The sequence below is a fragment of the Eublepharis macularius genome, chromosome 4, assembly GCF_028583425.1.
Source record: "Eublepharis macularius isolate TG4126 chromosome 4, MPM_Emac_v1.0, whole genome shotgun sequence".
Lineage (NCBI taxonomy): Eukaryota > Metazoa > Chordata > Lepidosauria > Squamata > Eublepharidae > Eublepharis > Eublepharis macularius.
Window position 1 is genome coordinate 148,158,100 of NC_072793.1, and position 13,661 is coordinate 148,171,760.

At 41.0% G+C, this 13,661-nt stretch overlaps 1 protein-coding gene across 6 annotated transcripts in view; it reads left to right on the plus strand.

The window, feature by feature from the left end:
- The window catches only part of CADPS (calcium dependent secretion activator), a 504,169-nt gene extending 500,798 nt beyond the window's left edge, over positions 1-3,371 (plus strand). For all 6 annotated transcript variants that reach the window (XM_054976243.1, XM_054976241.1, XM_054976242.1 and 3 more), the window contains one exon: positions 3,192-3,371. In XM_054976243.1, coding sequence (XP_054832218.1) covers positions 3,192-3,371 — 180 coding nt within the window. The remainder of the gene's footprint in view (positions 1-3,191) is intronic.
- Positions 3,372-13,661: the final 10,290 nt, after the last annotated feature.

The window sequence follows — 13,661 nt, forward strand, 5'->3', positions numbered from 1 at the left end:
ACTGCAAAGCATGACAGATGTCTTTTATGCTATTACCACTATGTAGCAGCTCAAAAAATTAACAATTTCTCTAGGCATACTAGCTATAAAACACTGTTAAACTGTTTCTTGGTGTTAATCGGCACAAGAATTTTACTAATACTTGCATTTTTAACCTGCAGTTGTATTTTTTAACATCAAAAGACACTAATGAAATACAGGTATTAACTTTTTCTAATTCACCGTGAAACAAACCACCACCTATCTGTATTCAACTGTGGTTAGGGCTAAGCCTTACAAGACTAACATGGGATTTTCTGTCCTGCATTGGTCTCATAATGATAATGCAGAGAATGGAATGGGGGTGTTGTCAGGTTAGTGCTTAGCTTTTCTTTCTCCACACACCTGTTCTCCCCTACAAGGGTCTCTAAGACCATTTTTGGTCTTCCCTCAGTGAGGTGCTGGAGTCTGCCGAAATGGTCTTGGAGAACATGTGCAAAGCAACTCCATAAACACAGGCAGAGCTAAACACTTTCTCTGTCTACTGGTTCTATCCCACAGATGCCTCCCTCTCCTCCTTCCCATTCCCATGACCTTGACAAATGCAGGTTTGGGAAAATGCATATGCTGAGGTAATGTGTAGTGTTACTCTATGTATCCTGTAAACACTGAGTTAGACTGCTCATAGTGCCTCCAGCTGCATGTAGCTGTCTTTCCTTGCAATCCAACAAAGTTAGTTGAATTTGGAATAACAACAAAGCCGAGTGACTTGAAGACACCCCCATCCCCCCTTTCTCCTTACTGGAGGCCAGCATCTCTCTGGTGTTTCTAGGTTCAAAAGCAAGTTTGGCCAAGTTCTCTGCATCATGTCCCAACACACAAAAGCAGTAGAGCCTTTGCACCGCTCCATCTTTGATGCCACAATGCAAAGAAAGAGAACAGAGCAACCTGGTAACAAAATCCTAGGAAAAGCTAGGTGGATCCATGGCTGCCAGCAATTCTTGTGGCCAAGGGTGAAGACATAGGTAACATAAAAGAAGCACTTGATGTACATTCTTCAACTATACTGCACATCTAGTTTCACATTTAATTTTAAAATAAGCCATACACAACAGAAATAAAAATAATGACAGTAGTTTGACACTTAAATTGACAAACAAGCATAGCAACCAATTGAATGCTAGCTCAGTTTGTCCTTCCCCACCCTCTAGCTTGCAAGCTATTTATTTACTTACTTACCTCCTACTTATTCCCTGTTGCTGATTAAACCACCCCACAGCTGGAGCTTGGAGAAGGGAGGCAGCAATGCTTCTTCCATGTCAGGCACTGATGGGGGATGGTTTGCTTGGCTACTTTTCCCCAACCAGAGAAGCAGAAGGCAGCAGTGAATGAGCTAATGGGTGAGAAACAGCAAGTCTGACAGTCTGAACCAGCATTCGGTTCACTGATAGGCTTGTCTGTTGGTACAACTGCAATGCTGGGAAGAACCCACCATGGATTCTGTCTATGTTATACCTGTCTTACACCCAAACATGAAGCAAAGGAGATAAAACTAGCATTGGTTGAGACAAGCCAGGATTTGGATGACCCTTTGCAAGCTAAATCTTGGTTTCACAAACTAACCATCATTAACATAAACCTTGGCATCACATTATGTCTGAGCAGGGCCACAGAAGTTCTGACTTGTATCCTAGGAACTGACTTTGTGTCCTATGAAGAAAGCAGATTTCCTCCCCGTTCCATTATGAACGGGGAAGGGGGATATCTCTTCCTTCCCCCCTCTTTACTGCAGCTCCCCAAAGCACACAAATATTGGTGGTCCATGTGATCTGCAAAGTCAAGGGTAAGCTTTCTGGGGACTGGAAGGGACTGCAAATATAAGAGACAGCAATGCAAAGAAAAATCACTGCATCTGATATTGGTGGCTCATTGCATACAAACTGCTGTTTGAAGATGGAAAAGGTGTTTTTGGCTTTCTTACCAGCAACTGGAGATAAGTGTAATCCTGCTGAGTTAGAGGATTTAGGTATATTGCATGTGTTTCTGCCATCTATAACTGCATATATTGGGGATGCACTGCAACTTAATGATATGCTGATTCCCCCCCCCCGCAAAACCCAAATACGAGAAATCAGTGACATCACTGCAGCACTGCGTGAAATTACTTTGACCCATCTCTGTCAGAAGGCAAGATGCTTTGCTCTGCATAAGACATGTCAAAGTCTAAAAGACTCATAATGTAGGACTAGGATCTGGGAGACCCAGGTTCAAATCCCTGCTCTGCCAAGGAAGCTTCCTGGGTGAGCTTGGGCCAGTTACACACTCTCAGCCTTTCCTACCTAACAGTGTTGTTGTGTGGATAAAATGGAAGTGAGTAGAATAACAAGAACTTTAGGTCCCCATTGGGGAGAAAGGCAGAATATAAACGAAGCAAATAAATAAATAAACTTTCCTGCTAAGAGCAATGGCAAACCACTTCACAACAAACCCACAAATGCCTGCCAGGTCCCCCAATTATGTCACCCATACTTAAGGAAAATTATATGAAGGCAGCAACAAAAACCTCCAATATGAGCCACTGTCAGAGATTACAGAAACTGGGCACACGCAACATTTAAATGATAAAACATTTTACCAGCAGAAATGGTTGATGGGCCATAGTTAAGGGCATACATATTCAGAAGAAGCCCTCTGTGTGAACATCCCTAACTGGAGGAGAAACCCCATCCACAAATGAATGGTGCGCAACCCATTCTTAGCCCACCCCAGCAACTGAGGCTGTGTGCATATAGTTCCTGGCCAATTCATTAGTGACAGTAACAGTTATCTGCTTGAGAAGGGTCTTGGATTCAGTGGGCCTCAGTTCCCTCCTATTTCTCTACAGATAAATTTCACTAAACCAGATCTCTCTTAAGAAGCCACAGTTTGACTGCTGACTCCAGTGTCTACTTGTATTCAGAAGCACGTTATAATCGTCAACCCACTTACCATGATTTTATCAGCCCTACTGTAGGAAAAACAAACTGAAAATCATGAACAAACAGTGCAATCCTAAACAGAGTCAATGGGCTTAGAAAAGAGTACCTTTGTTTAGGATTGCACTGAAAGACTATTGTGGCCTGTTTTTGAAAAACTTTTGATTATATCCATCCCAATATTGTTTCCTTTCCTAACACCTACTCCTCTTTCCCACAACATGAACTTCTCTCTAGAAAAAATATAGAGATTTTCGATTGCAAGGAGTTCTGGATTCCACCCTGAACAGCAAAACTTATGACACCGTGCGAAACCGACTGACTGTAGAAGAAGCCACAGCCTCAGTAAGCGAAGGAGGAGGGCTTCAAGGGATCACAATGAAAGACAGCGATGAAGAAGACGAAGAGGATGATTAGTCCCTCCCCCGCCCCCAACTTGGATGTAGCCTGGAAACCAGTGCATGTATCTAGTCTGTTATTCAGTTAGCCACATTAGGAACTTTTCTGTCAGCTCTAAATGCCCATGGAAATTCTACCAATACAATTGCCATTTTAGCTGTGTGGTACGTAAGATTTAGCACCTCCATTTCGACTCATTGAGTTTCCTATTTTCATATCTATATGTTCATAAGCAATATGGAGCTCCATTGTTTAAAAACTGTTAACAGAAAAAAAATCTGCATAGAAAACATGCTAGGTGTGTCCCTGTTATAATTAAAGTATAAATGATGCTTCATTAATGTACTGTATATACATTGATGGTAAATTGTTGTGAAGACAAGTGAAACAAGTACTTTCATATCTTTGTTTCTCTCCCGTGGATGCCAACTGCCTCAAAACAAAGTGAGGCAGCTACGAATGAGTTTTCTTTTTGTATATTTCGGGGACAAACAATAAACCAGAAGTTGGAATTATCCCTACTGAATATACCCCAAGCACTTTCCCTCCAATATATACGGCTAACTCTGTAGAAGTGACATACCATAATAGTCAATCATCTTGCCACAGCAGGTTGACTTTGATCACTTTGTCCACGTTAGGATCCAGAGCAGTTGTTGTATGTCAACATTTCTCCCACTATCTCAATGTTACACTTTTTGTTCTGAGTTCCGATAACTGTGTTTGTAAAAAAGGACAACTTTAATTACAATCTTAGACTATACAGATGTGTTTATAATAACGAGAATAACAATAATAACAACAATATCTGAAGATTTCTTTGGGTAGATTGTAACCATACTTTAAATTTCCTTTTGTTTTCACGATGGTTTTTATATCTCGTCATGTACATTGCATTTGGACCAGTAACTTGCATGTCCTTGGGTTCCCCCTTCCCCCATTTCCTTCTGGAAGCTTTTCTTTTCTGTGTAAAATAGTGGATCCATTTTGCTTTTTTGCCTTATACAAGCCGACAGTTGTAAAAGTGTGAGAACTGTGGCTTCTCAATAAATAACTGTTCAGATGTCCTAAGAATAAATGTTGGAGTCTTTTTATGTCTGCCTTAGGAAAAGAAAAACAAAAACAAAGTAAGAGCAAACTTTAAAAACTGTAAGAGATCCCCTCCTTCTAGAATAAAGGAATTTTCTTTTCACATGGATGTTTTTATAGTTTGTTAATTAAAGGGGTTGTTTTCTAATTTACTCTCAAAAGTCTGGGATGCAGAGGCATTCAACGGCCTCCAATCAAACTTTATATCACTTATGACTGCAATCCTTCTCACACTTACTTGGGAGTAATCCTTACTTAACCTGAAGAGGATTGGGCTGCAAGAAAGGGATTTTTGCTGTATCACAAGAAGCCTCTCAGTCAAAGAAGAAACCGTTCAGGCAGCTCAATGGTGAAAAATTAGCAAAAAGCTAATATGAAAGCTTATTGGTGCAACAACAACCTGTCAATAGACACCACTAACCAAGGCATATATATGGGTGCTCCTTATCTTGCACCTTTCCTAATGCCAAAACACTGGTCCTTCTAGCCGAGTAGTGTCTAATCTGGCTGGCAGCATCTCTTAGGAAAGGATCTCTCAAACAGCATCATCTGAGATCCTTTATGTGGCAATTCCAAGCCTTGAATCTGAAATACATGCAAGCAAAGTATATGCCCTGCCACCTAGGCCTTGGCTGTTCTTTATCGCATCCTTATTTTCTGACTTAGAACACATATATAGGCAGTTGGGTCAATTGAAAATGGCCCACAGAAGTAGCCTTGGCTAACAGTCAATGGACTCTGCTGCTCATGCAGTACTAAAACCCAGTAAGTCCCACTCAACTCAGTGGGATTTTCTTCTGAGCAAACTTGCATAGGATTGTGCTAAATGACCATAATCGTAGCACACATTCGTTAAAGTGAATCCCACTAAATGCACAAAGCACACTTTACTTTCTGAGAAAAGTGAGAACTAAAGATGGGGTGGATCGTACCCCTATCCTACCACTCCAATGAAGAACTTATTTCTTAAAATATTTATACCCTGCTCCCATTCCTTTTGGCTCAAGTTTGAAGCCTTCCTCCAATCTAGGGAAACATCCAGTCCCTCAGGCTGGAGGAAGGCTACTTTGAGGATAGTTGGATCCACTCTACAAGTCACATATTTCAAGAAAATAACATCCATTTGTGTGGATGTTAGCACAGAAATGAATGCAACATTAGCTGGTCCAGTGTTTAAAAGGCACATACAAATATACCCTAAGTAGTGACAGGCAAACTCTCCTAAACTCAGTTCAAAAACGTGTCAGAAATTACAAGCATCATCGAGAATTCTCCAAAGTAATTTTCAAAGCGAGTTCTAAATTGTCCTCAGTTTCTGCACGTGTGCTTCATTTCCATGCACACTCTTGCCATTTCCATGCACACTCTTGCCATTTCAGTTTGGAATTGGTGTCCAAAGGCAATGGAATTGTACTTCCCAGCAGCAGCCATGGAGGAGAGCCACTTGTAGATTCAACTGTCTATCCCAGAACAAAAACAGCTAAGGAGGAGGGTTTTATATGGGGGACAGCAACCACAAAACACGTTCGCCCAAAATAAAGGAAATCGTTCAGACTGAGAAGTTACAAGACAAAAGGCCACTTGGTTGGGTGGTCTGATCAAACAGTTCACAGAAATGGACAGAAGTTTCATTGAGAATAGTTTAACACTAACAAATATACCTACAAAGCATCTGCAGTTCACAGCAGTCACCGAGAGTTTCAGCAAGAGTTAGGGGCCTACCACTTAAGAATTTTTGAACACAGTTCTAAAATACTTTAGATACTTGGTCTGCAGAGTGATCACACACATGCTCAGAATCTCATTTTATATTCTGACCTACAGAAGAGCATTTGGTCCAAATGATGCGCAGTTCAGAATACAGCCCAGTATTTTGGGCTCAACAACTTCATATTCCAAACTGGTTCATTCCAACCACTAATCTCAAGGTTATCAAGATCAGAAACCCATATGGGAGGTTGGTTGAAGAAACACTAGATTGGATCCAGCCAGCTTTTTCACTCAGTCCTGCCCAATTCCCCTCCTTACAACAGCCCCCATTACACATGATGCTTGTCTGTGTAGGTTCCAGGATCCCCTAGCCGAAAGGCCATTTTTTTCACCAGCTCTGAGAATCCCACAAGCAAACCTTAAATGCAATACTACACCCCACCGCCACTGGTTGTTTATCTCCAGAGTGTGGTATTCAGATATACTGCTGTGATGACAAAGCATTCATACTGATAAAGTGCTAAGGCACTGCATTAAATATCACCACATGGAGTGAGCATTTTACCACATGGATGCTGATGGATGCTGATACAGCAACCTATCTTACTAATAGGAGTAGCCAGTATATGGTACCACTTTCCCCAAAGGTTAAGTATAGCTCAGGTCTACAAACCTGGGCATCAGAACTGCAGGGTGACAGAGGAATTCAGCACTCTGGAGACACAACTTGCCCTCCCTGCATACTGTATTTCTCTGATTTATTCTGTACATCAAAGCTACAACAGAACAGTGAAGTGCTACCTGGTTATAGACTTTCTTCCCTTAGAACCTGCTCAGGATATCATATCCAGCCATATGTGAAGGGTCTACATTAAGGGAATCTTGCAACCCTAACCCCACATATCCAGCCTTCTGTCTCTTGACTTTAGAGTCTAATCACTTATCCACCCTTGTTTTCCCACTGCATACTCAACCCCAACTTCCAATCCTAGCCTTAATTAATCCATATACTGCCCGATCTGAATGAAGACATGAACCAAGTGTCCATATTAATTAGCTTCTTTTATTATAATAATAATAATAATAATAATAATAATAATAATAATAATAATTTATTACAGCACTTGGCCAGTACGTTAACCATAAAATTTAAGTGCACATTTTACAACCATTTGAAACATGAAGCATATAAGTATATACAATTTAAAAACATAATTTCCTAATATCTATCAAAATTTGTAAAAACCAGGAAGTCAGCATAGTTCTAAGCAAGCAACTGAAATGGAGGCCTAGGCTCTAATGGGCTTTAACGACCAGAGCACCAAATTTCGCTATCTGGTGTAATGCAGTAAAATCTGAGTTTGACAGCAGTTTCTCTAATTTTTTCTTATCCGAATGTTCAGAGATACCAGAGATAGCTTCTTTTACATTTTGTATATCTGCCCTATAGTATAAAGCTCCCATCAGGTGCTTTGGGGGTTCTCTTTTGGCCTCTTGTTCCTTTTTAACCTTTTCCCTGCTAGCTTGACCTAACATCAGGCACCCTTTTTTGGCTTCTGAATGTAATTAAACACAATCTCTCATGTTTTGTCTTTTGGAGTTCATATGGGAGTTTTCCATCTCAGACTCATCGTTGTTTGGTGTAGTGGTTAAAAGCAGCAGGACTCCAATCTGGAGAACTAGGTATGATTCCCCACTCCTCCACTTGAAGCCAGCTGGGTGACCTTGGGTCAGTCACAGCTCTTCCAGAGCTCTCTCAGTTTCACCCACCTCACAGGGTGATTGTTGTGGGGATAATAATAACATACTTTATAAACCACTCTGAGTGTGTGTTAAGTTGTCCTGAAGGGAGGTATATAAATCAAATGTTATTGTTGTTGCTGTTGTCGTTATTCAGGACAGAGTGTATGTTTTATTATCGCATCCATACTTACACGTACACTAGTACTTTTAGGAACATCTAGAACATAGTTACAACAAGGAAATCCATAGTTTTCTTTTAGTTATGGCAATGCAAGTGTCGCGGGCGGAGGAGCAAAGAAGCTCTCTGTAGGCTGCCACCACTCTGGTACAGGTTTCCTTGGAAGGGCCCAGAACACCCAATCAACCCCTTTTGTCCACTCTTTCCCAGTAGGTTTTACTTTATATGTGACCAAATGAAGCATGAGGACCCAGGCAGAACAATAAACAACTTTATTTAAGAGATTTAGTAATAACTGGTGTTCAAAAACAACAGTAAAGGTTGGTGAACAAAAAATAAAACACCCTAACACGTCTAACTAGACTGTTCACAGCTGTCTCCTGGTGACTGGCTACAAGCTGACTCACCCCTTCTGGATGAGGGATCCCTCTGTCTGCAGCAACCTCTCCTCTGCTCTGCTCCCTAGGAGTGAACCCCTTCCCACTGTGGGTGAGGCCTTTTATCCCTTCTTCTCAGGCACCATCCCCCCACTTCTCTATTGGTGCAATTTCCCCCTCCAAATCCCCTGTTAACCAATCACAGGGTCCAAAAGAGATATGGGAAAAGTAGTCCCCATAGTCAATCTAGTACAGGCCTCACTACATAGGTCCAGACTCATAACAGTAAGTTATAACTATGTAAGATATGAATATTCTATTGTTTAGTTGTGTTTTTCATTGTATTCTTTCTAGTTTATACCTTCACAGCTATTTCATTGTTTGTTTATTTAGTAGTAGTAAAATCCCATTATTGTACTTGTGTCCAGTCTTTAATTCCCCACAATCATGGTAACATAAAGAAGGCAGTCTGCTCTGCCTGTCTTCCCCTCTCCTCTCTCATTACATTCTCCTCACTTTTGGGTTGCATGTCTGTTAGCGCTGCCCATAGGACCCTGGTATATGCAGGAATAAACCCTGGTTTATACGTTAACCCTTGTTCTGCTGGGCTGCACTCCAGACATGCTCAGAGGGACTCCTCCAAGCACTGGAAGATAGACATGAGTAGACATTCGGGTAACACTGTATCTGAACAGTGAGGTTCCATTTTATTATCATGCCTAATAGCTGTTAGTAGACCTTGAATTAAAATCTGAATAGCAAGCACAGCATGTAAACCACCAAGCTGATTTCTAATCTCTCTGCTCACAGACATGCAAATTCCACAAATTGAGCTATCCAATATGTTTCTTATAAAACTGTTACAGAAATTACGATTGAATAGGTCCATTTTTTAAAAAAACATATACTAAAAATAAAGTTGTGAAAAGACAGAATAAATTTATCTTTTTTTGGCTTTTTGAAACTCAAAAGGACAAAAGAAAGCCAGACAATGTTAGGAATTTTACAAGCATAATGTTAGGAATGAAAATGCTTATCATTAAGCAATTAACAAACAAACAAAGGGATAGCGATAGTTGATCAGAGCCAAGTTCTGTTTGCTGCTGCTGCCACCGCCATCGCCACCAGTTACAGCTGGATACACTGTCTGTGGTCATTTCAACCTCTGCCGTCTCATCTGCATCTGTATTTACAGCAAGGTTCTGAGGGCTGCATAGGCAAAGGTGGTAGCATACATAACATTCGCTTTATATAACATTCGATTTATATACTGCCCTACAGGACAACTTAACGCCCACTCAGAGTATGTTATTATTATCCCCACAACAAACAATCACCCTGTGAGGTGGGTGGGGCTGAGAGAGCTCCTAGAAGCTGTGACTGACCCAAGGTCACCCAGCTGGCTTCAAGTGGAGGTGTGGGGAATCAAACCTGGTTCTCCAGATTAGAGTCCTGTGCTCTTAACCACTACACCAAACTGGCTCTTTTCTCTCTTTCCTCTTTCTGTTCTTTCTAGTATCAGAAAAGGGATTTGCTTTGAAGCAGCCATACAGTTACTAGAATAGTGAATGAGTGTTGAGTTTGGCCCATAACAAACTAGATTTTTAGATGGCTAGCAATCATCCTCTAGTACAGTTTGGCAAAATTGACAGCTGCCCACACACCAGCTTTCTCTGTGGTAGCCCCCACCTTATGCAATGGCATGCCTGAGGTGGTCAGGAAAGCCCCTAATCTGTCTTTCTGCAAACTATGCAAAACTTAATTATTCAGGAGGGCTTTCTTCCCAGATTACCGGACTATGTCATAAGAAATAGCTTGGAGAGATGCCTTGGTAGGGACGAGGACTGAACACTTCTCTATTGGGTACTGTCTGCTGATGTAGATATGTGCCTACTAGTGAGTTTCCACACTATTAAAAGTACCATGGAAATTAGTTATGCTTTGTTTCAGATAGATTTCATCTCTGTGCTTGGCTTTATGCTTGTTTAAAATATTTTTTGCTACCATTCCCTATTGTATCTGTTTCCCTGAATGTCCTAACTGTTCTTCACTATTATACTTTGTTCAGTGAATGCCCTAGCTGTCAATTAAATTGTATTGTTTCTTGAAATGTTGTAATCCGCCTTGGATATGAGAGCCAAACTACAAATGACGAATTACACAAGGACTGCACGTGAAGGGAGTCGCAATGTTAGTCAGGAAGCTGAGTTTTAAAAGAGATCGGAAGACATTGTCCCCTTCTGTAATTTTCCCTGTAAAAACTATATCCTATGATTTCTTCTTCATAGTATCTGATGAAGTGAGTTCTGAGTCACAAACGCTCTGGCTCATACTAGAATAAATGTTATTCGTCCTTAAGGTGCCCGTAGACTTCTATTTTATTTTAAAGCAGATAGGGAATTGCACCTGTATGTCCAGGAAATTCCTGGCTTGTGATTATACCTTCCTTACAGTGCCATCTTAAACAGAGTTACTCTAGTCAAAGCTCATTAACTTCAGTGGGCTTAGACTGGAGTAACTCTGCTTAGGATTGCATTGTTAGCTATGTTATGAATTACTAAGATGCAGCAGCACAGATAGAAGCTTGTGCCATTCCAACTGAAAACAGAGCTGCTGCCAGGAAATCCCAGCCCCTCCCTTTAGTTTTTCACAAATGAATAGTGTTGGTTTACCTGGGTCAAACATTGTTCATGGGATGCTGATCAAGACTACAGGAAAGTATCATGTACCTTTTTCTAGTCTCCACCATAATGGCTGCATCACACAAGGGTCAAGTCTAGGCACTGGTCCCCTGATGTTGCTAAATCCCTACTGCATGGACCATTAAGTCTACGCATGCTGAAAACCCTAGTCTTGAATTATCAGGCCCTTTCTATTCTTCCCTGCTATGCTCTAAAGCAATAAAACTCCTCCTTTTTTCTACAGTCCAAATACAGAACACCAACACTGTTGCATCAAACTAATGGTCCATTTAGTCCAGCTTCCTGTTTTATACAGTGGCCATCCAAATGCCCTCGGAAGTCCTAAAAGCAGGGAAAGGAGTCTCAAGGCCTTTCCCTGTTGTTGCACCCCAGAAAACTGTCATCAGAGGTATACTGTCTCAGAAGACAGAGGTTCCCCATTTAGCTGTCACAGTTAATGATGGTAGAAAATGCCATCAAGTCATAGCTCAGTTATGGCGACCCCTGGTGGGGTTTTCAAGGCAAGAGAGTAACAGAGGTGGTTTGCCACTGCCTACCTCTGCAACCCTGATGTTCTTTGGAGGCATCCCATCCAATTACTAACCAAGGCCAACTCTGATTAGCTTCCGAGATCTGATGAGATTGGGCTTGCCTGTTAATCACAGTTAATAGCCAACATGAATTTCTCCATGAATTTGTCTAAAGCCACCCAGGACACATTCTAAGGCAGTGAGTTCCACAACAAGTCAATTATATGTCATGTCAGCAGTTCTCAAACTTTATCAACAGATGATCACCATTTGGATTTTTTTCCCAGAACCCAAGTCTTCTCCTCTTCCTTTGCTGGTGCCTTTCACACACTGGACGATTCCATTCCAAAGTGCACACTGCAAGCCAGGCAACAGGAAGGATAGGGGGAAGTATGAAAAAAACCCGGATCCTGTTATGGACACTAGAGAGTTTCACTCTTAAAGCCCTCGGGCTTCATTTGGAAGAGAATCGAGCCTCACACCAAAAATAATAGCACCATGCCTGCCTCTGTCAAATTCTCTCTCATCTTCTGGAAGTCCAGCTAAGCTTTTTTTTTTTCTTTGGCAATATTAATTCATGTGGCATGGAGACTGGAAATGCAAGCAAATTGACACATGTCACCATCTATTAATCCAATTTGTCTCAAATTCCAGCAGCTTAACAGTTGGCTTCCCCCTCTGTCGCCAAACATGTTTCCTGGCCTAGGGAGCTTCAGGAAACTGTTTCCCTGCTACCTCAATCACAACCTGATTTAAAGGATGGATATTTTCTTTAAAATATGAAGCAATATACAAAGCCACAACTGTACTGGCTCTTGATATTTTTTTCAGTCAGCTCTAAAACAAGAGTCCTCATTGCCACAGCCTGAGAAGTAAACAAACAACAAATTTGAACAGGTATGTTCATCACCTGAATATGATGATGATGTGATAGCTCACATGAGTAAATCAGCCATTTCTGATCCAATACCAAAGAACCAGGACTGAACAAAGACATACAGAGACCTTGAACTATGTACAGAGGCTCCATAGTATTAGCAAAAATAGTGATTTATTTTGTATTGAGAGGCCCCTAATACTCCGAGTCCCTGAATTGTAGATTATTTAGCTTCTGAATAAATCCAGAATAAATTCTGTATAAATAACTTTCCATATCACAATCACACTCCCTTATGATGTCAGTTAATGTTGGAATAAATCACTGTAGCTTCATTTGAATGGAAAGAGTAAGGAGTGCTTGCAGAGGGAAGGAGGCTTGATGCATTGTATAGTGTCTGTTTATCTGTTGATGTTGAACTGGCCCCTCCCTGCTGTGAATGAACATTCCTTTCTGAGTCAGTTAAAATATGTTACTGTAACTGTCTCTCTCTTATGTACAACTCATTAATATGTTGTCTCTCATAGTTTGTTGTTTGCTTTACTGTAAATAGTTATTAAATGAAGTTCAACATTATCTGCTCAAATGATTTTACTTTTATTCTCCCGCCCGGGAGACAGCATCAGCGCCGGCTGCTTACGGTTGTTGGAATTATGCCTGGAAAAAAAAAACCCAAGACATCACTATTGCAATACTTACCTTGACTCCAAGTCTCAGTTGTGAATATAAAGAAGGAACACGCTTGTGGACTTTAATGTCTTTGTTATTGAGATTCTCAGATGTGTACATGGTATAACTGCAATCTTTGTTGTTGATTTTTGATTGTGTATGTAATTATTATCATTCTTCTAACTGTTGGAGACACCTTGCACTTTAAGTGTTAGTACTGGTACTAGTACTGCATTCACCTGCAGATTACCAAGTGGTATTGGAAAATTTGTATTCACTTACTGTGACGCTTCCTTTCTCAGTGGTCCAGGAGTGGAGCAGTCAAATTACGTTTGGGAAGTAGCTCCTCCTTATTTGCAGGGTCAGATGAATTATTGATCCCGGAGGGGAGGGGCTCTTCCCATTCACGCCAGTTCTTCCTAAGCCCGTATCTCCCCATCACATCTTCTGTAGA